This window comes from Aulonocara sp. 'chitande type north' Nkhata Bay, linkage group LG20 (assembly GCF_057382095.1).
Source record: "Aulonocara sp. 'chitande type north' Nkhata Bay isolate Kocher_YH1m ecotype deep benthic linkage group LG20, A_spYH_male_GT1.1, whole genome shotgun sequence".
Taxonomy (NCBI): Eukaryota; Metazoa; Chordata; class Actinopteri; order Cichliformes; family Cichlidae; genus Aulonocara; species Aulonocara sp. 'chitande type north' Nkhata Bay.
Genome location: NC_141363.1, coordinates 11,761,757 through 11,787,196, shown reverse-complemented (window position 1 = coordinate 11,787,196; position 25,440 = coordinate 11,761,757). Strand labels below are relative to the sequence as shown.

At 40.9% G+C, this 25,440-nt stretch overlaps 1 protein-coding gene across 3 annotated transcripts in view; it reads right to left on the bottom strand.

Moving 5' to 3' along the window:
- Nucleotides 1–25,440, bottom strand: part of mtor (mechanistic target of rapamycin kinase) — a 76,113-nt gene that overhangs the window by 1,493 nt on the left and 49,180 nt on the right. For all 3 annotated transcript variants that reach the window (XM_086276199.1, XM_086276198.1, XM_086276200.1), the window contains 25 exons: nucleotides 25,315–25,415; nucleotides 24,630–24,745; nucleotides 21,677–21,754; nucleotides 21,087–21,194; nucleotides 17,805–17,930; nucleotides 17,045–17,176; nucleotides 15,098–15,213; nucleotides 12,588–12,705; nucleotides 11,885–12,082; nucleotides 11,413–11,513; nucleotides 11,099–11,195; nucleotides 10,890–10,988; nucleotides 10,640–10,762; nucleotides 9,796–9,978; nucleotides 9,176–9,310; nucleotides 7,545–7,719; nucleotides 5,186–5,321; nucleotides 4,914–5,061; nucleotides 3,695–3,817; nucleotides 3,074–3,156; nucleotides 2,891–2,963; nucleotides 2,723–2,797; nucleotides 1,290–1,425; nucleotides 386–451; nucleotides 203–283 (listed from right to left, as the gene is read on the bottom strand). In XM_086276199.1, the coding sequence (XP_086132325.1) occupies nucleotides 203–283; nucleotides 386–451; nucleotides 1,290–1,425; nucleotides 2,723–2,797; nucleotides 2,891–2,963; nucleotides 3,074–3,156; nucleotides 3,695–3,817; nucleotides 4,914–5,061; nucleotides 5,186–5,321; nucleotides 7,545–7,719; nucleotides 9,176–9,310; nucleotides 9,796–9,978; nucleotides 10,640–10,762; nucleotides 10,890–10,988; nucleotides 11,099–11,195; nucleotides 11,413–11,513; nucleotides 11,885–12,082; nucleotides 12,588–12,705; nucleotides 15,098–15,213; nucleotides 17,045–17,176; nucleotides 17,805–17,930; nucleotides 21,087–21,194; nucleotides 21,677–21,754; nucleotides 24,630–24,745; nucleotides 25,315–25,415 (2,927 nt within the window). The remainder of the gene's footprint in view (nucleotides 1–202; nucleotides 284–385; nucleotides 452–1,289; nucleotides 1,426–2,722; nucleotides 2,798–2,890; nucleotides 2,964–3,073; nucleotides 3,157–3,694; nucleotides 3,818–4,913; nucleotides 5,062–5,185; nucleotides 5,322–7,544; nucleotides 7,720–9,175; nucleotides 9,311–9,795; nucleotides 9,979–10,639; nucleotides 10,763–10,889; nucleotides 10,989–11,098; nucleotides 11,196–11,412; nucleotides 11,514–11,884; nucleotides 12,083–12,587; nucleotides 12,706–15,097; nucleotides 15,214–17,044; nucleotides 17,177–17,804; nucleotides 17,931–21,086; nucleotides 21,195–21,676; nucleotides 21,755–24,629; nucleotides 24,746–25,314; nucleotides 25,416–25,440) is intronic.

Genomic DNA, 25,440 nt, shown 5'->3' with positions numbered 1-25,440 from the left:
TGCTGTGTCTATACCAAACCTGTTCGCAGCTAAAGGAAATCAAAGCAGATTTGTGTCCTGCCTTACCACAGAGCAGTGACTTGCAGCGATCATTATGACAGCGAGTGCTCAGTATTTTGATGGCAAAATAAGCAGAGCAGACCTAAAAAGCTGTAATACAACAAAATAAAATCACTTAAGTCTGAATAAGCAGGTAACTCACTGAAGGAGTGAATCGACTCGGGCACAGTGGTCCCTGCTTTCTTGTGCGTGGTCTCTCCAAGGTCAATTCCCTCAAGAGCCTCTGTAGATGACGCCACATAGTCAGAGATTAAAAAAACGATTTTTCCTTTATTAAATAGAAAATGAAACATAGTTATGGTTTCAGCTTGTGTTGGAAACTGACCAACTGACTGCCCGGCGGTGTACGAGTCGGTCCTGGTGCGGGAGCGTTTGGTTCCTTTTGTGTTTGCTGTGGGCGAAACGGGAAAAGTGCATTTAAAAACATACACAAACTCCTCTGGAGCATATTTCATTTACCTCATTTACCAGGAAGGATCACCACCTCTCTGACTGCTTTAAAGACAGAAACTCGGGTTTCTTCCACAGTTATGTGCACTATTCATTAAAAGTGGTCAGATTATAGGAAAGGCCTCTCTCTTTATGTTGTCCCCCAGATTTATTCTACCCATCTGTGACCTGAAAGTCATGTTTCCAGCTCCTTTGCATTAAATGGGTCCGGTTTGCTCTGGTGGCTATTCAGTAAATGGCTATAGTAACACACACTGTAGAGAATACACTAATGAGCGTTTAACTAATGCAGCTGTAAGTCCCTGTAAGGAGAAAGTGGTTTTATGCACAGATCCCTGGCTGCTTCTTATTTCTTAAACATACTAACCCCAAAATGCTGAACTCCTTTATAATCAAAGTGACATATTCCACTTTTTTTTGATTAAATGTCTTGCTAAAGGCAACCATAACAGTATTAGTAGAGAAGGTGCCACAGAGATTTATTCACTGTGTACACTTGAGTTTAACCAGCGACCTTTAGATGTCTGAAGCACTTCATTAACCGTTTCTCTCGAAAACACAAGCTAAGCAGAAGTCCAGTGCAGCTTGATGCGAGTAGATTTAACGCTCCCCACTCTTCACCGCCACAAAAAGAAGTCTTTCAGCTTGAACAAGTGTAATCTGCTCTGACTTTAACCAAACTGTTACCGGTCTGAGCTGGTATGCTGCTGTGGTTATGTGAGGCTGTAATATGTTGATCTAACATCTGTACTCAATTTAAACAGCTGGCATTTCCTTACTGTCCATAAGCCTCCAGTTGAGCAGCGGGTCGTAGACGAAGGCCTCCAGCACAGCCATGACGCTGTCCCGGTGCTCCCTCAGCACCTCCATCACTGTGTGGCACGTGATCCTGTAGTTACCATCCAAGCCCGTCACCTGACGCACATGACATTTGGGAATTAGGTTTCCATTCTGCGTGTGCACGTCACAGAAATATCAGTATACTTGTAAACAATGATCCAATAACATGTTCTGAGTTTAGTAGTAGAACAGCCTCTCTGTTTGTATTTAGAAGGCTGAAAATAAGTTTTAAGAAGATTTCATATGTCTAAAAAAAACAAAACAAAAAAAAAACTTTTGCAGTAGCTTAAAAGGCAAAACTTAAACCTCTTACAATGCAGAATTTTATTTCTTGATGCTTTCATTTTTAATTCCTTTCCTTCCTTTGCTCATTAAATTCAAGGCACAGTGAGTCACAGCTTCTGATAAAACTCTGCACAGTCACAGAAGACTAATTATTATTTGGAATGAAATAAAGAAGACAAAGAAAAAGCAGCTCAGGCAGGATTCACTTCAGTAGAGGAATACTTGTCGTGTTTAAGGGTGGGGGCCTTTGACACCAGAATAAAATGAATGTACTAGAAAGACTTTTCTGTTGCAGAGTCTCCGACTGTCTAACCTAATTAAACGGGACTATAAGTGCTTTAAGCTAGGCCATAGGGAGGAGTGAAAGAGGCATTTGGCAGGTGGGGAAACCCTAAGATCTGCCATAGCGGTGCAGCAGAGAAAAATGACTTGCCTTAAAATAACTGACATTGATTTGAACTGTGAGCTCCGGCAGATTTTTCTTTGTGCCCACAAAAGCTTTGATCAGCTGACCAAAGCCAATTCTCTTGGCTCTCAGGTTTAAGTCTTTGTGTTTAAGTCAACTACATGATTTTGCATCATGACTGTTTTCAAACCCCTGGCCACAATGAAGCTAGTATAAAGGTGGATGTTGCTAAGTGAAACGAACAAGCATCATCGTCCTAAATTCAAACTGAGAATGTAATCAATGACCTAACCTAACCGTGATAATGGACAAAACAGCAGCACCAGGCCAACACGGTCTGTGGCTAAAATTTACCACAAATACAGAATTACATTTTTTGTGGTCATTCCTCAGCGAGCAGGAGAGATACTTAACCAGCTTTATTAATATCTGCCTGTGCGAACAAAGGACAAGGAAAAGGTAAGAGCAGGGGTGACGCTGCTCTGTACTGTTGAGCAAATATCTCCATGACACCAGGCACAAGAAATGCCAATCTGTAGCACCTGGAAAATGAACTTTCTTCATAATATTATGTATTGAACTACCTATCAGATTGAATGACTCATGACCACACATGGTGTTACCGTGAGCACACTTTACCACACTTCATACAGTTTGTCACACGCCAGCATAGTCGTATACCTCCATAGCATTGGTTAGCATCCTAGTCAGTCGGAAGGGAATCTTTTCAGGGAACTTTTCTCTGGTCATGGCCACCTGTTAGAAATGTATACGAGGGTAAGTTTAAAAAATATATTTAAATATATATCAGAGAAGTTTGTAATATATTTAATACAAATCTCCTCCCACCTCAAAACAGTCTCCAAAGTCGATGTGTAGGATCTTGCCGCTTAACCGGTCTAACATCAAATTGGATGGATGCCTGGAGAACAGAAACATCTCCTCAATAATGTTTTACCATTTTCTTTGTGGCCATTCTAACACTTTTTTACATTAATATAGGGTTTTTAGTGTTTTGTTTGAGAAGCTCACCTGTCACCCAGTCCGAGGATGTAGCCCACCATGGACATCACAGCCAGGGATCGAGTGTAGTTCGTCCTCCTGTCGAACCACACCTGTAGGAGAAATAACATTTGTGTTCTGAGCGCTCCTCTAGATCATAATAAAAAAATATTGTGGGAAATGAAACAGAAATCTCTGGCAGGCTGCTGAACACATCTTTCCAGACACTTAAACACATGGAGCATCAGGTACACGGGGTACTAAAACTGATTCAATTTGATGGTCTCTTAGTGAAATCCTGCAGAGTCGGTGCTTTAAAAGTAGGACAGATAACCCAGAAAACCCATTCTTTAGGGAAAACAACAATTTTATTTCACTACACCTGTATCCCCGCAGTAATCAGAAAAATGAGAAACTACAAAGACCTACTTTGCTTGGTCTGCATCCAATGAAAACCTTTCCCAAAGGAAGACCAGTTTTGAGGTGACGCGGTATTTTATTTAGGAAGAGATGTTAATTCAAGAAGTTATTGGATCTATAATTAGACTCTCTTGATATTTTATCCAAGTACCACTGAATACATAAAGATAGTGAAAAGACCAAGTCCCCTCCTCTGCACTGCTGACAAAGTATAGAAGTGAAGCACTTTACCTCAGAGCTGGGGCTCTTGAGCCACAAGAGCTTGGCCAGGTCGTCTCCGGCTGTGTTATTGACAGCATGTTCAAACACCTCCACCTTCTCCATCAGCGTCAGGTGGTCGTAGTCTGGAGCCATCTGGAGTGAGAGTTGAAAGTCTTTAAAGTCTTTCGCTATTCAGAATTTAAAAATTCAAACAATTAGCAAGAAGCACAGGTGATCGACAGAACATAGACATTAATAAAACTTGAGTTGTCACCCCCATGGTGTTCGATTGTGTTCAAAATGTAACTGCTCACCAGTATAAGAAAAGACATTTACAAATGTTAATCAAATACTTTTGGAAATAAACCGCTGTTCTTAAATATCTGATATTTGGTTTCTTTCTGTTTTTATTCAGACCACCGACAGCCTGGGGGCCTGCAAGAGGCAGCTAGGATAGGCTGTTAATATGTTTAAAAGGGAAAAAAAAGTCAGATTAATCTGATTGAAAATCATAAACTGGATGCAAATTGTGCAAATCTTTTTCTGGTTTTAAGGCCTTGTAAACGTCACACTATAAGCCACATTCACCCATTTGCTGTTTCTATCACAGACACACTCACACACAGCTGAAGTGAAGTGTTTGTCCTTCATGATTTTTCCCCAACGACATTTTGGCATGAAGACTGAAGGAGCCAGGCATCAAACCACTGACTTTCCCCCCTGATCCTGGTATTGGGTCAAGAGCTTTTACTTTCTGCAGTGATGTTTTAGCAAAGAAAATTATGTATTTTGTTGTTCTCCTTTGACTAATTAGGAATTCCGGGGGGGATCTGCAGTTAATTTGTGACAATTAAAAATCTGTAAATGTGTTTTCACAAAGAGTGATTGGTATTCATCAATATATCACTGGAAACAGATGCTTCCTCAGCTCTGATGAATCTATTTAGTGTGTAGTTTTATATGAAAATGACAATTTATATAAACGAATAGGACCAGCTTGTTGGCACGAAACATAAACAACATGTGAGTACGTTCAGCCAATAACACATTAAAATGTATTTAGTAAGACAGGAAGTTAATTCATCATGTGAATGTGTTTTTTGTGACATGCTGAAGTTCCAAAGGAAGCTAACTGGCTGAAAAAGTAACTAATGGGATCAAACAACGTAAATAAGCACATAGTTGGAGAGAAAACATCCTGAAACTGTTGTCACTTATTCAGACAGTGGAAATAGAAGCAGTTCCTCACCCTGAGCATGATGCGATGTTCAATGTTGAGCAAAATCTTTTTCTTCTCTCTGTAGTCTCTGATGAGGGCATGCAGGGTGTCACAGTGGGGCACCCAGCCAATCAGGCCCGAGTTGGTGGACAGGGGGATCACTGCGTAGCGCTGAATGCTGATGAAGACAACACACAGCCGGGTTGAGCACAAACAACTTTGTCAGGTATGTGCGAGGTGAGTAAAACACAACTGTTTCTTGGAATTTGTGCGTGTGTGGTGACGCCAGAGTGTGTGTCTACCTGAGGTTCTTGCGCAAGGACGCAGGGTCGTTTGCCAGAAGCGTGTTAACCAGACCGAACAGCTGCATGACTCTCTCATCCTGCCTCAAGTCCTCATGGCCCTTCAACAGGAACATGAACTCGTGGCCATTACTACCTGCAGATGGGGCAATAAAATACAACAATGATGGACTGCTTGAACAATGGAAAGAAATGCATAAATAAACTCTTAATGGTTGGAAATGGCAGTGCTCTGTATTTTTGCCAGGGTCAACTCATACTCCTCTGAGTATGAGAACAAATGAGAACAAAATGATCAGCTCACCTTTGGTGAGCTTTGTCAAAAATTCCCCAAGTGCTTTTCAACAGAGCGAGAAATTTTCAACACAGGATTTCTAAATATACTCGTTTTCTATACTGACCTTTACCCTGAGCCATAGCACAAAGTACTGCTGTGCAATTTAGGTGTTTTAACTTTGCAATGCTAAAAGTTTGTAAAATTAAGCTTAAACTGAGGTTTATCTTCCAATTTACACACAGTAGAAAAACTTCGGCGAGTGTTTGAGCTGTCACTTCAGAAATCATCGTGCCACGAACTAAAGAAGAATTCCAGCAAAAAGGATTCGCAACTGACTATTAGCATCAGGACGCGAATAATTCTGACCAAATAAACAGCAGATATGCAATAAAGGATTAAAAAGACTCTGAAAGCCTATGATGCTTATGAAGTACCACAATACTTTCAGTATGTTAATAGCTGCTGGATGAACTATGATATTGACTCAGTCCTCTTGAGCAGAATGAAGTTTTCAGCATGACAGACAGGAAAACATGTTTCACTTATCTGAATTACAGACGATGACACTTATCTAATTGCTCCACTATTTCACCAACACAGTACTACCTTTAATGGAGTAAAACGAAGCTTCCAGTGGAAAATAATGCCCCTGTTCTATCCCGGGTCTGCTTCTAATGACAACCCCAGTAAGTACATTGTACCAGAAGAAGGAGCATCGAAAGTAAATCTAGGTTGCCTGCAGTGGCTGACAGGTCTTAATCTGAAGTCTTGCTCCAGAGGTCAGTTGATTTATTAGCCATCATCTTTTACAGAGTGTGTTATATAACACTGAAGGAATACATCAGAACAAAGTACAGTATTGTCCAGAGAAGTTTTGCAGTTGTAACCTCTCCCCAGCAGTAAAGCTGCAGCTGTCTGTGCAGACTTTGAAGGAATTAAACTTGGTCAATAACGCTGATTCTGAAGAAACACAAAGTCCTGCGATGACAGTTCAAACAGGGATATTGCTCTGCGCTACAAATTCTAAATCATGTATGCTTCACACACACTATCAGCCCTGCAGCACAAAAAAAAAAATCTATCACTGTAGTTTCAAGGTGGAAACCGCACCTCAGTGTCACCAATTCAATATCCGACTACACGTGAAATATGGTCACAATCTCCCCTTGTGCTTCTGAGGTATGGTGTTGAATAACGGCCAGAAAAGTTTCTTTTGCAGAAAATTATGTCGTCACACTGAAGTCAAACTTTGACCTTTTGCCTACATTATCTCATCAATTTAGCATTTTTGACTTATTAGACACGTATTATTATTATATCTTATATTGTAGCTTATTAATTCAGTCCACCGAGACCTAGTGGATGTTTGTGGCAAAATGTCCCTGAAGGGCAATGAATCCCTAAGATATCGTGAGAATCAGATTTACCGACAGTGGGGTAGGACAACCCAAAAACATATTGCCTCCGGTCACGGCTGGCGCTGGTACAGGGGCATAAAATGTGTGAAGCAGAATGAACAGTTTATGATTGATAATGTGTGGATTTGGCTTCAAGACAATGTGATATTACAGTGCTTTGCCATTTTAGAAGCACTTCGCTGTCATATTTCATATCACACAACGGAGCAGAGGGTAGCATGTCAAAGTTATTTATTTCAGTATTCAATTTAATAACAAAGAACAGTGTTGGGAGGGTTTGTGACGAACCGTGGTGTGCCCCCGTATGTTCATTTGGAAGAGACTGGGAAAAAAACCAAGACTCTTTTGGTAGAAAGTTAAATAACCATCGACTCTGGTCCACGTGTGGTGAGTGGAATTCATATTTGCTTATCACTTGTTTGATCTTGCTTCTGGTGGTATGAACGTTTTCTACGGTCATATTCTAGCCACACCACATGCCATGACCGATGAATTCAAAATAAACTGTGCCCTGTTTATTGTTGGATTCGATTAATATTGAATTTTCTCTAATGTGACGGCCCATGCCCGCTGAAAGCATATGACTAGAAATATTCTTTAATCCATTTTCCTAATATAATGGGTTCAGAGCCACAAGGGCTGTGCAATTTTCTCCTAATCTTACCCATGATGGTGAGTTTGCGTGGGCGCTGCTTGGAGGTGATGACCTGCAGGGAGGGGGCGATGGACTGGATGCGAATGATAGGCTGGTTGGGGTCATAAGTGCCGGGTACAGCAAGCTCCAGGTCTCGACACATCAGCAGCTTCGGAGAAACATATTGCAGCTCCAGGGAGGTCAGCTGTGAGGAAAGTTGATGAGGTGGGGGTGTAGCACAGGAAGAGACAATTAGTTTTAAGTCTTGTGTACAAAAACTTCACTGACAAAGCAGCGCCTGCCAAGCCAACAGTGCCTAAAGCAATATGCATATTGTAGCAGACACTGGCTCATATCCAAGTTAAAAGGCTTTATCCAGAGAAACTTGTTTATACGCAGCTTTTTATAAATCATCTGGAACATTTCACTTTCTTAATGCATTTGCTGCTTGTCTGCAACCATCAGTCATTTACACTGCATCAAATCTGAATGTGGCACACTATTTAAAGGCCTTTATGGTTCATTTCTGAATGCTGATGTATGGTTACTGTCCCGCCCTGCGCTGGAACTGCCGTTTGGATGCATTCTGGGAAGGGTTTATCTCTATGTTAATGCCCTGTGGGGGAATATTTGCACTGCTCCCAGCATGTCGTAATGCTGCAGTGTATTTCATGCTGCGTACTGTAATGTCACAGCAGGGTGCATCCTTGAGAGCAGGGCCATGCTACAGTGTCAAATAGCATCGCCATCTTCATTTATTATGTGCAGTACAAGCTGCTGACAGAACTATTTTTAATGTCACTCTTCAACAATGTGATGATAGCTGCTAGGAATGGCATCTATCAATTCAATTTCATCTCTTCTCCTATAGCAACAAGCCCTGCTTTCTATTGAAGCATCTACCCATTATGTTGTACCAAAGTGGCTACAACAATCTGACAGATGCTGATAGTTAAAACCAAACAATTGACCACAGAAAATAAACTACCTGCAACTTGTAAAATATATCTCGAAAAATATTCTGCCTCTTGTGAAATTTTACATTAGGATATTATGCCATAATTTAATAGACAGAGTGGCGCCTGAGGGCGTGACAATAAAATGAGCAATGCTATCCACTGATGCTGTGCCATTCCTCTTCCTACATCATCACTCTCATCACCATCCTGCCGTCTTTCAACATCTTGCAACATTAGTTTTTTTCTTCCTGCTCAATGACTTTAAACAGAGATGGGGGAATGAAAGAAGTCGCTATCATTAGCTCCCATTCAGTGTTGTTTCTAATGTTGGTATGCTGGCAAAAAACACACAGTAGCCATTAGTCTTTTATGTCATATTACACGACTAGGAGACATTTACCATCTTAAGATCAAAGAATGAGTCGGGGCATGAAATGCAAAATCTATAATCTGATGAAACACTGGAATGGACACAGACGTGGTGAGATGTCAGCTCAGATTTTTCCAGGAGGCACAAAAGACGTACTCTGACGTACCATATGACACAGTACGTGCACAAAAATGCTAACACTGTACATACACTGCATATACTGTTGAATATTACTATATGAGGCACACTGCAGTGATCATTAGGATGGTGATTTATATATTATTAACAAAAAAAGTAGTGTAACTGACTGTAGGCTTCATATTTTCAATCACCTGTGGCAGCTGCTTGGAGATGCGTCTGAACACGTGGTAGTAGAGGTCCCAGGCCTGAGTCAGGTCTTTAACATTTCCAGAGCGCATGTACTTCCTGCACCAGTCTTGTGCCTCCATCAGGTCCCTCCCATAAGCCTGTAGCATGAAGTAAGAGAAACACAAGTGTTTTCTTTTTGTGTCCAATTTCTTTTCTCTCCTGAAAGCTATTAAATTTTTAATTTGGCTTATGATAAATTTATATTGTGTGGGATGGTGGAAGCTTGGAAATATTTCTACCACTGCTGTTGCTGATGAGGATCCCAAAAAAAAGTATATATATAATATGCACAGGCCACCAAGGCCCCTCTATAAGGTAGAATGATTTAACATCAATTTTCTATCTTCCGGCCTCCATATCAGAACACATTTTGTTTTCAACAGTTTAGTTGAAGCATGGATAGAATGTTTAATCATTAATCTTTAAGCCTTTTTTGACAGAAATGCAATAAAATAATGTGAAAGCCATCATTTACATTTAGGAACAGAATCAGAAGCCAGTGCACACATGCTTGAGTACTGTTTCCAGTCCCTGTCATCATTGCTTGCACCGCGACAACAAATCAAACCGAGAAGATTCAAACCTGATTGAAAGAGGTCTCTTTGAGGGTCTGTGGTCCCCTCTCCATCATGGCATGTAGGGGTTCCAGTACAGCAAACATGCCCTTGACGTTGCGCTCACCGAAGTACAGACGGGATGCCTCTTCAAGGCCCTCGTGCCACATCTCATGCCACAAGATGGCCACTCGGATGAGCTCCTCACTCACCTGGATGAAGGGAAACAAAAGGAAAAGGTCAGTCTGTAGCGTAATGATGACCTGTTTTTACAGGTAAAATCTCGACAATTTAAATTTGTTTTATACAGAAAATATAAATTGCAAATATTTTAAAGAAAAAAGGAAATGCAAAGTTCACCTTCATCAAGCTTTTTCCTTTTACAGGGTGATGTACATTACAATTCAATTACAATTAGAAATGTTCACAATCACAACAAAAAAGGCTGAATTTCCTCCTCTGCTGCTAATTAGCCTTTCCCATTTAATTTTAAATGATACAACAAGTCATAACAAGAACCAGAAAACCTTATCTACATTTCTATAACTCCTGTTTGGAAATTAAATATTTTGTTAATTATATATATAAAGAAGAAGCTACTGTCAGCTCTGCTCCCTCATTAATATGGAATCGCCACAGCAGTTAGCTCTGTTTGACTTGGCAGGTTTAGTCTTAATTCATTTATTTAAATGCTGGACGCTGGAACCTTGTGTCTTCTCCCAGGTTCAAACCAGGGATCATCCACTTGTTAGCCAAATGTTTAGACCACTAGACTATAAAGTTCACATTTAACCCAATGGAACAAACCCACAACTATTTACTATGCAATTTATAAAGATGTTTTAATTCAGTAGTGCAACAGAGATGTTTTACCATCATAGCTTGCTGAACTAAGGTGTTGCAGTGTTCACACATGTTCTTCAGGATCTTGTTGGCAGCATTGTGGCGGGCGGTAGTGGTGGACTTTGAAGCCACAGTCAGTGGGTAGATCAAAGCCTGCATGTGAACACAGAACAAACGCTGATCACTGAGGGTACAGCTTTTAACTTTTCATAAAAGAAATATGGCTGTGTGGCTGTTCTGTGTTCTAAAATATAGCCTCCAGTAGAATAAGCAGACTTACCTGGGGATGATATCGTCCAATGTCGGTTAGCAGCTGGTGGATCAGACGGCCCACCAGGGCTCGAGGGGTGTCGATTCGAGCTATAAGCTGCGGGATGACCTGTAAATATAAAAACATTGCACTATTCTCTCAAAATTGCACTCAAATCAGCCTTTTCTCCCACCCAAAAAAATTTTTTTCATATGATTTTATTTCTCTACATATATTACCTGCAGCCAGGTGTCTATTTGAATGGTCTTGATGCCTTCCACCAGAGCTTCATTCACTTCGGGCCAGTGACCATAATCAAACCACAGAGTCAAAACCCTGAGCAGTAGAAAACAAAATAAAACTAGACTCTCTCTTCCTTTTTGACCATTGTGAATCAATCACAGTCAGCCACTAGAGGGCCTCCTGTACTCACATAGCATGTATGGGTGCTCTTTGGGCTACTTGTCCAGTGTGTGTGTGTGTGTGTGTGTGTGTGTGTGTGTGTGTGTGTGTGTGTGTGTGTGTGTGTGTGTTACAGTCAGACACAACTCACCTAAGCGTGTCCTGCAAGTTATTTCCTCTGGACAGGGAAATGGAGCGGAAAAAACCTTGCACAGCAGGAACTGTGTACAGGAGCAACGTCTTTGAGAGGTCCTAAAGCGAGAGAGTATAGAAAAATATGCTTTTCATGATTAAAAAACAAACAGTCAGATGACACAAGTCAAGCTGCAGTTTTCAGCCATGTCAGTCTTGACTTTTGACCATTTTGATGTCAAATATTGCGGTTTTAGATTTATGTGGTGTATTATCAGTTTGAACCTGAATTCTTATATGTTTAATGTGTTTTAGATGACAGCGAGACATTAAAAGATTCTGACTGATGAACAGTTTTGAAAATTGGCGATAATATGTGTATAATGGCTTACACACCAAGTCAGGTATGTTAAGTATCATAAAGCACTAGCTGAATTTAGAGCGCTTGGACAAGAGGACACCGAATGCTCAGTGTCATTTCCGTAACTCACCTCATTGACCTTCTTCTGACCTGGTGAGGGCACAGGACTGGGATCAGTGCTGTCAACCTCACTGTCGCTGTTGCTGGCTTCACTATTAGCACTGGCACCACTGGCGTGCCGCAGCTTCTTCTTTTCATCTCGCCCTTGGTTTTGGTGTTTGTAGTGCAGCACTGCCTCAAAATTCATCACAGCCCAGGCGTGCCAAGCCTGCCGAAAGATGGTTCAAACTGAGTGAAACTGGTGTTCGGAGCTATTAACTGGAAATAACTTCCACGTTTGTTCATGATGTCATTTTCCAGTTTGCTATGGGACAGATATCTCCCAGGGCGCTGTAATTTCTCTCATACAAACATATGAGTTTGACGTTTGCACTGTTATGCAACCTGCTATTAAAGGTTGAAGCTGAAGCAAGTTGGTGAAGATGGATGGGGAGAGAGTCTGTAGAGACATCTCTGTAGCCTGCAGCACAGGCAGAAAAAGCAGAGATGCTTTCAGCTCTTCCATCACCACATATCTTTGATGTGATGGAGCGCAGAAAACAATTGGAGAGTATCTACTGAGCAAAATAATAAGGGCGCAGGAATGGAGGTCTAAGGTTTTCGTAGTGGCATAACAGGGCTGAGACGTTTACTTACTGACACAGCTGGGATTTTATTGCAGCCAGAGAGAGAAGCCAAACGTTAAAGGTCAGAGTTAAAAGAGAGGAGCTGACCTTGTACCAGTTGCGGTCATGCTCAGTTGAATTGCTGTAATACTGCAGAACTTTGGGGATGGTGCTCTCATTGATGCCCTGCAGACTGAGCTGCCACTCCCCCAGCTTCAAGAAACATCTAAATGGAGAAAGAGAGAAGAGGGAAATTCACTCTAACATTAGTACTTCAATCACATGTAAATATACCATTTTGACTGGCAGAAAGAAGTTATTTGGTGCACTATATATTATAAGTCAGATTTAAGCCCTTGATATTTCTGGCATTAAGAATAAAAACCTCTTTTAGACCATGAGAAGGTAATAAAGATCAGCGCCATTAAGAGAAGCTCTGCAGAAGAAGATAATTCAGTGACTACATTAGTGACAAGGAAACAAATGTACGCCAGGGACAAGCCAAAAAGAAATATCTCCATGAGTTTATAAGCTTGCTTATGTTGTCATTGCTTATAAAGACTTGGCAGTCACATTCAGGAAATCCAAGGGTAGTTTATATAAAAAGGTCCGATAATGATGCACAGCTTGGAAGTCTCATAGGCATATATCAGAAGTAGTAATACGTGAGGCAACAGTTCATTTATCTACTGAAAGGCTGGAGATTTTCAATTATCCAAACCAATTTTCCTCTAATTTAACCCAACGGTGAGCTTTGTGGCATCCCAGGAGGACTTTGCTCAATCCATCATCCAAAAAAACACAGATGCTTACAGGCAAAAGTCAAACTAGTTGTGCTTGGCAGGGCCAAGACACATAATTCAGATAAAACTACTCTAAACTGAGAAACTGGCAAGAACTGCTTTGTCACACCATCTATCAGTACTGTGAATATGTCAGAGCCCCTCCAATAAATTGCCTTTTGGATTACGTAATTTCGTACGAGTGCTTTTCCATGCAGATGTACAGCTCAAGTTCAGCATCTGTGTGGAACTGTGTCCGTAAACTGTTGACAGGTTCAACTTTTACTGAAAGAAGGAGTTAAGGCGAGGCATCTGGTGACATTGGAACATGTTTCTTCCGGCTGCAGACCCCAGAGTTATTGATTAGTATCAGTGGAATTATACAGGATAGTTTGGGGGTGGAGGTGTCTGTATGACTGTGTATATGTGAGTGTCTGAGCAGTCCAGGTGTTCTCCATACCATGTAGTCAGGCTGTATTAAAGAAAGTGTGTCAGAATGTCTAGAGAGAACCCGTCCTGACTGACAGCGTACAGGTGTTTTTCCCCGTCATGCATTTTTTTCTTCTTTTTTTTTTTTACACAACCATTCTGTGGAAGATGAAAAAGTGAGTGGAAAAAGCCCCTTCTACCCACGTTCCCACTTATGTGTTGTCACGTTTGATTTATGAGATGGGAGGGTACACATGACTGCTCTGTGCACATGGCCAAATGACACTGTGTGATTTACTGTACATGGATTATACCTGTTCCCATGCAACACCTCTTGCTTATTTTGACTTATTTGAGAAACAATGCAGCACATCCAAATTCTTTAAAAAGTAATCAGTCTCTTCTGCACAAAGAAAAGCAGCTAAACCATAAAAGAAGGAAGTCTTAGATATCTTTCTCAAATATTTTGATGAGCCCACAAGAGCGTGCATCTTTTTTAACAGTCTGAAGTCTTTCCCAGTCATTTTTGGGAACATGAAACCTTCCATTTTCTCAGCCCAAAAAAATAAAAAAATAAAAAATCACAATCTAAAACCACACAACAGCTACTGGAATGTCGAGTTTTCAAAAGACTTTACTGCATCTTTCTTCCACTGTGAGGTGAGGTGATGATAGGGTAAAGGTGCAAACCAATGTGCCAGGACTATCAAATGAACAGCACAGCGCCTACTGGAAAAGGTGCAAACTAACAGCACTGTGGTGGTGATACCCATCAGCATGGTGCCACATTTCCTGCCAATAGATTTGTTTATTGAAAGCTTTGAGCCTTGGAAGAACAGAAAAAACTAAAATCACACAGGATGCCGGTGGATTTGTAAAAGGTGCTATGCCAGAATGGGTCACGCTCGTGGAAATAAAACTGCACTGGACATGACCCTACGTGTTTAGAGCATGAGGGAGGAAATACATGAGGTTACTTTTTCCTTGCCTCAGCATGTTGCTTTGAGTTTTCTCTGCCATGCCAGAGTGGGTATACAGAGACTGGCAAAGGGGAATAAATTCTCAGCTTCTTAAATGATTTCTTTAAAACTAAAGCTACAACATTGCAGTTCTGAAAGTCCACTTCTATTTTTCCATCTTTAAAGAAAACTCAACTTAAAATGCAACCATTTAATGTTCTGATGTCAATATTAACATAAGTGATGGCCCTTGTTACACTCAGTTAACTCAGAAAAGTGTGACAGTGAGTCAGTGTGAATAATCCCAGGATTATGAAACTGAAATAACAAACAGGTTTAATTTTCCTTGTTAACTCGTTACACTTCCTCCTGTGACATGTTCTCCAAGAAAGCTTGTATTTGTTTGGCGATACGTCTGTGTTACGGTGTTTCAAGAAAAAGGTCAGACCTGGCCATCAGCTTGTAGAGCTCCTGCTTCCGCTGATGGTCCTCAGCTGCAACGGCGTGTTGAGCTTGCTGTTGCACTCCTTGCACAAAATGCTGCATGTGCTGGAAAGCGTCGATCTGGAGAGATGCAAATAGCAATAGCAAATAAACTTTAGCATGACTTTAAAATATATTTGTGTACGGTTTGCATCCTAACGAAATCAGTTAAGTCAAACTACACAAACTGCACATTTATGATTAGTCTTTTATTTCTGGTTTGACAGGTTTGTGAGTGTTTTATCAACGCTGATCACTTTTTTAATTCGTGCATTCACGACAACCAACAGCAAACACTGTTTTCTGAACATATCAGTGTCGGTGGGCTTACTGTTGGTTCTACAGGGGAAAGCCTGCTATTCTGTTTTGCTAGCACACCTCTGCAGTCAAGGTTTTTGTTAAGCTGGTTAAGACCTCCTATGACGTGATCTTAAAGCAAAGAAAAGTGTCCTATACACTATTCAACATCCCCAGACTTGCAATGCTGACCAGTAATCTGCATCTTTTTCACCTGATCATCTGCATGAATGCATATATATGAATGACTTTAAGATCACAGTTTGAAACAAGAGAAAACAGATAAAGCCATCATTTCCAAAAGCATTGCCTTTAATGCTAATTTGACTATTACTGGTAGATGCCTTACTACTGTGTGATTCAGTCATCAGTGACAGGGCTAATGTCCCTGAACATTTTAAAACCCAGAAACAGTAGGGTCCTGCCCCTGCTCTTGGTCTCTGTTTTTATATTATTTGTCAGTTGAGCAGAGCAGCTGGTCCTGGCAACAGCAGTGCTCATGCTCACACTCACACTTACCTAAGTCCCCTAATGAGAATGCAGCCTGGAGCCACATATGCTATTTAACACCTAGAAATAAATCTGGACATGTTTAAGTGCGTTTGGGGGTGTGTATACTGTTTGCGAATGGGTGCAAGTGTGCTTGCGTGTGTAAAATGGCACAGGGTGACACACACATTGAAACCTTGAGTCACTGCCACCAGTATTTGGCAGTTTGACCTGTGTTACTGTGCTGAATGCTGGAACACAGAAAGAACAAGTGTTTCTGAAGAAGTACTAACATTTATTAGCACTTTTTCCATTGTTGCCATGGATATTTAAGATTAATAACAACATTCATGTAAATGTAACAGCTGGGTTGTTTTACTGATCAATGAAATATTGTAATTCTGTCAAATCTGACACTTATCACAGCACTCTGCAAAATTATACATTTCCATCCACAGTTGCTGCTGGAAGCCCAACTTAAGTAAAAACTGAATAAAACTTAATTCACAATTGAACAATATTGCATTGCAAATATGTTAACAATGGCTTTTTTTTCCAATCCCCCAAAATGCTCTTTCAAATTGTATTTCAGGAAAAAAAAATCCCCTAATGATTATAATTATGGAGCCTGTTGAGGAAAGATTTACAGACGTATCTGAAGACAAGATTGCATAACAGATTTTTCCTCTGGCTGTCACCGACTGCCTGCACTGACTATTAGTGATACATGCCAATTAATGTAAGAACCAGTGCTCACTACACTGTTTAAACTTGTGGGCAGCAGACACAAGCACTGATGTCTCATCATGTTTTAATTTAAAATGGTGAGTCTTCTGTCAGAATTACATATCCAGCAATAAATAAACAAGCAATTAACATTTTTCACATTATTTATGTTTCTGGCTCATTTAAACCTTTCAAATGAATAAATCGGCTGTTTATGAAATTACTGTATGGTGACTAATATAAGCACTCCCTTTCTAGCCTCCACAAAACTTTGATCATTACTTCATTTATTCTCAAAACACGCATACAAGAGTGATAAATTAGATCTCTAGTCATGCTGCCCTTTGCTTTTTAGGAAACATTAATTTTGAACCTACAAAAACATTGTTGATGGTCCTACCTTGCGGCCGCTCTTCCACATGTACTTCATGTAAGCATAGGTAACGTGAGGGTGGGTTGTAGGCAATGGGTGATCAAGTTGCTTGGAGGGGTCAACACCTAGGAGGAGGACCAGGGTCTTATGGGCCAGTGCCTAGAGGGAGAAAGTGGCCAAGAAAAAGTACCCGAGTCAGAAGACTCACAGTTCAAGAAGAATTTGGAAGATGAAATCACAGATATTACCCCTGACTTTTAGGGACTTGCAAAACTACAGAAACATCAACCTGTATTTGTCTTTAGTTGAAAACAGGTTTTCAGAAAAGAGGAAGACAGATTAAGACATTAAGATGGCCGTTCTCGTCTACTTTTAATGTAACAGTGAGTTATTGGAGATTCTGCTATCTTTTGTGTGCACTTAAATATAATAAGAGCAGATGTGGAAAAAATAGCCAACCATCTACCATCAATTATAAAAACGTTGAGGTCAGGGACAGAAAATTGCACAAATTTAATAGAGAAGATATGAACGATCAGGTTTCTAAACAGTGCTGATTGAAGGTGTGCAGCTGTTCTACTTTCATCAGTGCCAGCTAAAAACATTTCAAATGAAATATCATTTCATTTCAGGAGTTCATAGTTGCACTTCACTTTGTTAGAAATGACCTTCCTTTTTCCTCCTGGAAAAACTGATCAGAATCAGCTCTGATTTTGTTCTGAGTGCTGTGTGACTAGAATTCATCTGTAGAATCCCTTCCCTTGTACAAACATGTCACTGTACTCACCAGGCGTCCGCTCTTGCCACAAAGACTGGCATATTTCAACCAGGTCCTCATGTCTTCGTGGGGGCTGATGACCAGAGATCTGACCATTAGGATCCTCTGCCAATCCTCTACAATGCGCTGACAGCCCTGAAGGAAAACACATATTGTTGCTCCGTCACATTGTTCAGAGAGAGAGGTACCTACTAGTGAACCTTGAGAGAACAAACACACGTGAGGGAGATGTATGCTTCAATGACTTCACTATTATTTGTTTTAAATGCCCACAGTAAGTACAGGCTCACATGGCAGAAAAAGATAAATATACAGGTCTCATATTTATATTTGCAAGACCACTGCCTCTATTAAACAAACATTTAACCTTTAGCAGTACAACAAATCATCTACAAAGATAATCGTATCTTGAAGGAATTCTTTAATTTAATGTTTATGTTAACTCATGATGGACAGATGGTCTTAAACGACATCACTGCAGTGATGTAGCTGTCCTTCCAGACACAAGAATAAACCCATTTCATTTAATTAAACAGAATAAAAATTTCCAATATGTTTTAAAATATTATGGTTTTGATTGAAAATGAACTGCGAGGTGAAACAGCTGAAGAACGCAAGTAAAAAACAAAGAGCTTTTATTGAGAGGCAATCTGCCTGAATTTGCCAAAAGAATCTGTTATATAAACGAGTAGGAAAAAGGCTTAAAAATATCCCCTACAAAGACTGGAGGGGTGAGCTGTTTTAAAATACGTGCACAGAAGTACAGAGAAATACACATAAGTCCTGAAATCCTCAACCTTTTCTTAGAGGAATATTAAAATGTTTCACGACTTGCATTTGTTTGAGAAACAGAACACAAAAAAGGGGGAAAAAAGGACTGATCCTTTAACAGACACTTGGCCTTAGTCCGCGACTGAAACTGGGGTTTAAATGGACAGAAGTGCAAGAAATCAATCTGATACACCGATGAACAAACATCAGGGGGCTGTGTTTTCTTGCACCTTTACCACACCTGCAAAACTTTGATGAGGGATAAGCTGTTTAAGGGAAAAAGCACTTAACAGCAGGACACTCGTGGACAGATGTGTGGACTCTGTCAAATAACAAATACACAGTTTGATCCCCAACACAAGGTAAGATGACTGGGAAATACTATTTTATAAACTCGTGTGCAATGTTGAGTAGAAAAAGAGTCACAAGTGTTCTATAATCAAGGGGGGAAATCTCCGAAACATAAAGCCAACTGGAAGTAGAGGAAACTGCCATTACTCTACTTCCCAGTTGAGGCTGCTCCAACAGAGAGTCAATCTCCAGAGACTTCAACATTAAAACATTAGACCATTCAGAAGCATATTCACAGCGCGGTGCAAAGACAGTTTCAACCTCTGTCCAGAAACCCACTGTGAGTGGGGTCAGTTTGTTTTTGTTTTTTTGCTATAACCTGGATAACTGAGTTAAACGCATTGCTGTGCTAAAGACAACTGCTGTATGTTAGGCCTCGCTTCTATTTCTTCATGTCAGTAACTTGGACCTCTTCACTGTTTGTGTGTGCTGTTGGTTGCCTTTTTCAGCAACTAATGGATTAACTACAGTGATACAGACAAACTGGCTGTGATTCAGCACATTTGTGCTTCAGTTTTGGTGAATGAAATACTAATGTTTTATTAGTCTGTCTTTTTTTTTTTTGTACAGATTAACTAGCATTTGCACTTGTGTCTTGAACCAATGCAGTTAATTAATGTAGCTGGGTAATCAAACTTGCTATAAAACTTGCTACAATAACTTTAACTTTTTTTTTTCCATATAGGATAACTTCTGGCTCTAACCCCCCCCCCCCCCCCCCCCCCCCCCCCCCAATGCTAACATTGAAACTTCAAAATGCAGAGTCCAGAACCAGTGTGTGACGATAGCAGCTTTTATACTGTCTGTGGATGTGATACTTTGGTTTAACAAAAGTGTTAAAAATACAACAATCCAAAAATCACATATCACCCATATTGTTCATACACTCCACGTATTTCGGTTTTTGTTTTTGTTCAATCAAAGCCAGTGTCCTTTGTTGTATCTCGGGACATTACTGTGACCTTCTGGAGTGGGAGGAAAGTGATCCAATTGCATTAAGCGCGCTGGCATTTCCACGTCAGACTGTCCAAAAAAACCTAAAAAAACAACATACTAAAAAAATCTGGGCAGGGACACAGTGTCTTCAGATGAGTACACGGTTCCTGGCATGTGGTAAAGGTGAAGGATGACACAGGTTTTTGCATTTCAATTCTGAAAATTTTCCAGAGCAGTGTCCCTAACATCTGAGCAGGAGAAGAGAAGCAGGAACTCCAAAAAGGGCTGATCTTAAGCCATATAATTAATGCTGCATTAGAACAACTAGACTGATATGATTTAAAGTGTCAGGAATGGTGCATCACAGATCAAAATTTTAACAGTCTTTCTCTCTGACTTAATATCCCTCCCCTCAGCGTGCACATAAAAGGGCGAAACACAGTTAATTAAGATGTCACGCAAAATGGAAAAGATGTACTTGAACTTCATTATTTTACACTGGATGACATTCGTCTCAAATACCAAAGACTTGGCAGGCTGTAAATATTTCCCAACCGCTTGTGGAGTCAAGGTTGTTCCAAACATCCTTGTATTTCATTTAACAACATATACAACACTGAAATTCACAATTAATAATGATATAATCAGTCAAATGAGGAGTTTACAGTTGGTTTACAGTGTGGATTACATCAAACGAGCCACCCTTTTCATTTTTTTTTCATGACACTAATGGTACGCAAAGTCACTATATGATCAAAATTAATCTTCTTTTCTTTATTAGTCTGTGCACATGTTTGAGGAGGTTTATTTACTCTTAAAAATTTTTTACGACTTATATCTGTGAATTGTTCCTTTAGGGCACGGGTAGGCAACACAGGCCTCGAGTGCCCGTGTCTTACAGGTTTTAGATGTGTCCTTGATGCAACACAGCTGATTCAAATGGCTAAATTACCTCCTCAACATGTCTTGAAGATCTCCAGAGGCTGGTAATGAACTAATCATTGATTTCAGGTGTGTTGACCCAGGGCGAGACTACGTCAATTAAAAAGTAGAAGGCAGACAGTTTACGTCAACTTCCACAGGCCGGGGGTGACATGTGAATGGATGGGTGATGTGGTGCATTCACTGGGCATTTGGAACTGGAATACTACAGAGTAGGCACTGCGCTACAGTATCATATTTATTAAATAAATAAAATAATATTGTTTGTGTCCACATATCGTGTGCTATTACCTGAAGCCTCTCCCACCATGTTTCCCTGATGATTTCCCTTCTCTCTGGCACCAGCTTATACTGGATTACCTCCTCTAGTTCTGACAACATCTGGCAAGACACCATGGCCTGACAAAGAAAAAAACATACTCAGATTACTTACACAGATACTGAGTATAACAGTTGATTATAGCAGTTACATTGCTAAGATGGAGCTTCTGTGAATCATTAAAAGATCATAACAGCTTTTAAAATGATCAGAAATTGCAAACAAATGCATTCATTAACCCACTGGACCCAACTGTGCAGCTTCAGTAAACATTAGTTATACCGATATCAATAGTTGTTTTGTTTTTTTTCCATATCTCTACCATGTTTACTGCTGCACTATGGATCAAAATCTACTATGATCAGATTTCATATTAACAGCTCTTTTCTAGTTTCAGCTGTTGATATGTTTGGATAATACCATTTAGATACACAATGAAACAGACACAGCTGTGGCATGACATTTAGGGTTTGAAACTTGGAAGTCAAATGAAAATTCAATTTTATAGCTGTTACATAAGCTCACTGCATATGAATGCTATGAAAAAGATGGTAACATTTACCCCGTAGGCTCGACTGTAGCTCTCTCCCGCCATGGCAGTGAGCTCGGCATCCAGGAGGTCTCTTGCTTTGTCAATGCACTGCATTAAAAGCACAAAAAAAGTATAGTGTTACATTTAAAACATCCCTAGTTTATCACCACACATAAATGTAAATATGCTACATCCCCCCCATCGTTTTCAAAAAACTTTCCTGAATGCTCCAACTATTAGTTAGCAAACGGGGCCTTGAATTCTCTCTAAATACACCACTGGTACTACTGGTTGCAGAGGGTATTTCCTCAAGCTTGTCCCCTGAATGCACCATAGCACAATGTCACACTCTCCTAAAAACTCCCTGAGTCAGGACTGGCTAGGTTTGGGTAACACTAGGAAATAAAAACACTTGGTATAAAAGCACAAAGTCATGCTACAGCCTCCTGTTCAAACCTTTCTTACTTAAGAGCTGCCAACAGTGACACATTAATGCAATTAGGACTAGAATGCCTGCTTGTATAGGAAAATGATCTGATGCACTGCTGAGTGCCAAACATTTTATAAGGACAAGTAAATGAACTGTTGAGAGCAACAGTACAAAAGTTATGTAACCACGCTTAAGGCTGTCAAATGTGTCTTAAAAATAACGTCAATTTTTACACAATTACAGAAACAGAGCGGGGAAATGCAGGCTGACAAAGAACTCACAATGGAAGCTCTTAGTCAAGGTTCTTGCTATGAACAGAATACAAAAACCTTTTCTTTTCCATTCACTCTCCTCCCTCCTCCACTACATTTGGAGTTTTGGAGTGTATCACACACTCAGCAAGTCTCCAACTTTCCCTGTGAGACTTCTCCAAATTCAAGGATGCTGCAAACATTCCATTACCGGTGAATGCGTACCCCGAGGGGCAGAAATACCGTAACTGAGACAAAGACCCGATCCAGAGTAGCTAAAGGGACAAACAAGGACACACATATTCTAGCTGCAAGTCTGCTGATTTTTGAGCTTGTACAGTCAATGTTTTTGGGAACTGTTATTAGAGGGAAGGTAAAATGAGAGGATTACTGAGGAAGCGTCTAAGACCAGGGCACACAGCTGTTTCAGACCAACTCCCACCAATTATTTTTTGTGGGGAGGGAAAGGAGCAACTGCATGCCAAAACAACTCCTCAGGCACGCACAACAAGATGGTGGTGGGGATGAGGTGACAATGAAGCTGCTTCTTTATAGTCTTCACTCTGTTATGGTCCTGTTTACTCCTGAATTACCACGCTGGGGCCTCATTGAAAATGTGCAGTCCAGACGACTCCTGATAAATGCAGTGTCTGGTTCCTGGCAGCACAACCAACCATCACCCAAGGATTCTGTTCTTTTACGACAAGGTTGCATTTACGGTTTAGGTTCAGTGATATTAGCTTATGATTGCAGTGTAGTATAACAGCCTGTGTATGACTGTTTAGGCCCAAATCAGCCACTGCAGAGGAAAAAACAAACAAAAAACATAACTAGGCCTTGAAACAAAGCCCAGTTGTGACTGAGATGTCAAAAAGAGGAATGTGACTTGCAAAACCCACAAGAAAATGTACAAATCAAACGCATTCAGAGAGCAGACGTATCATAAATCTTGTGCAAGGAGCATGACTAGTGTCTACACATCATCAGTTCAACAGACCAAACAGTGGGCTTTATAAAGCAAAGCAACCTGAAACCATTCACACAGATGCCGTCCAAGTCTCACGGAGCACATGTCTGGTTGTTGGGGGTATAGAGGAAAGAAAGCGTCAGCCAGCCTCTCAAGTGCGAGGATTACCAACGGCATCCGGAAAACTAGACTGATCTCATGTCGATGTTCGAGCTTTCTCCCTCTCTGCATCTGCTTCTCATTCCTCCTCTTTCATTGGTAAATGCCCTGCATTTGTATAGCGCTCTAAGGACCCCAAAGCGCTTTACACTACATTCAGTCATTCACCCATTCACACACACATTCACACACTGGCAATGGCAAGCTACGTTGAAGCCACAGCTGCCCTGGGGCGCACTGACAGAGGCGAGGCTGCCGGACACTGGCGCCACCGGGCCCTCTGACCACCACCAGTAGGCAAACATGGGGTTAGTATCTTGCCCAAGGATATTTGGCATGCAGCCAGGAGGCAGCCTGGGATCGAACCACCGACCTTCTGATTAGTGGCTGACCTGCTCTGCCACCTGAGCTACAGCCACCCCATTGTGAGTGGCTTCTTGTCAGCAAAAAGTCGAAACTTCCCTTATTCTGAAGAATCCTGTGGGCCACACCTGGACCCAATCTCTAAATTGTGTGTGGTGTGGGAGGGCTGTGAAGGGAAAGACAGGTCACAGGAAGCAAGTCTCCAGGGCTTTTGATGGTGAGAAGGGGACACGGAGGATGAGTCGAGGGTAGCTGAAGAAGCAGGTGAGGCATGTGTGCGTGAGACGTTCCTCCATCCAGTTTGAACAAATGCATCTCCAGGGACCATGAACTCATCTACAATCCTCAAACGTGATCAGATGAGGAAAACACAACCCACCTGACCTCCACCAGACCTTGTCGACATGCAGACAGGAGGACTAATAGGCTCTTTATTTGTTTGAGGATAAATGCCGTAATGATTTCCAATTTGGGGAGTTACATAACATTTCCACACCAAGGAGGTACCACATCATAAAAGAAAAGAAAATACCCAGACCTGGTGTATTTTACTAGTTTTAATGAACAGCCGCAGCTGATGGGAGGAATTTGATCCCTTTTGGAGCTGTAAAACTATTTTATGTTTCTTTACAATGTTTGGTTTTTGGTGATTTGAACATCTCATGCTTTGCTATAAAGACTATGGAAAATTCCAGACAACATAAGACGGGGTAATTTCAAGTGAAGCATGTCTTTATGAGAGCGTATCTAAAAATACACACTTTAGTGTATTTGTATGAGCTGGGCCCATTTGTGAATGATGACTTAACCCACCTGTTGGGCCAATGAGAAGAGGTCCTGATGAAGGGCTAGCACTGCTCTATAAAAAGCCCCATCGTGCGTGTCTCTAGGGATCATACACGTGTACTCTTCCATGCTGTCCCAGTGCCCTGGACAACAATAACGCCACAAAAAAAAGAACAAAGACACGAGTTACGCAAGAACTTTATCATAATGAGTAAATATTTAAATGTGGTATCTACATATTACTTAGTGTGCAGTCACAGCTACTTTGATCAACGCTCCACCACAGCGTAAATAACGATAACCTCGACATTATGTTTTTCAACATCATCTTCAGAAAGACAAGCCTGCCAGTTGGGTGTCACATCTGGTTTTACCACTTAGTTAGGAAAGTCAAAGCAACAGACCAGAAATCTCTGGGGTTGCTTTAGCAGTGTGTTCCCTGCTTTTCTCCACCATTGCACATTACGATATGTCAATGTTATGACTGGATACTATTCCCATCTGGTTATGCGAGCAAGACTTGGCAAGAGCTGGTACTGTTTTCACTGTTGCATTGTTTCACTGAGTCAGGCAGACAGTGGCTTAAGTGCCCAGCGATGGTATTTTCTGTACCCTGACTGCTAAATATACATATATATATATCCACATTTTCACTCCAATGACTATTTTGAATAATTATTTGCAGTCTCATATTAAGTATTTGAGCGATTACCTAGACCCCAGGCAGCAGCAGCAGCCATGCGCGCCATCTTGGCCTGCGTTTCTTCACTGACAAGTGTCCATTCTTCACAACACTGCTGGTGCAACTGGCCCCTGGAAAACATTAACAAAACAAACA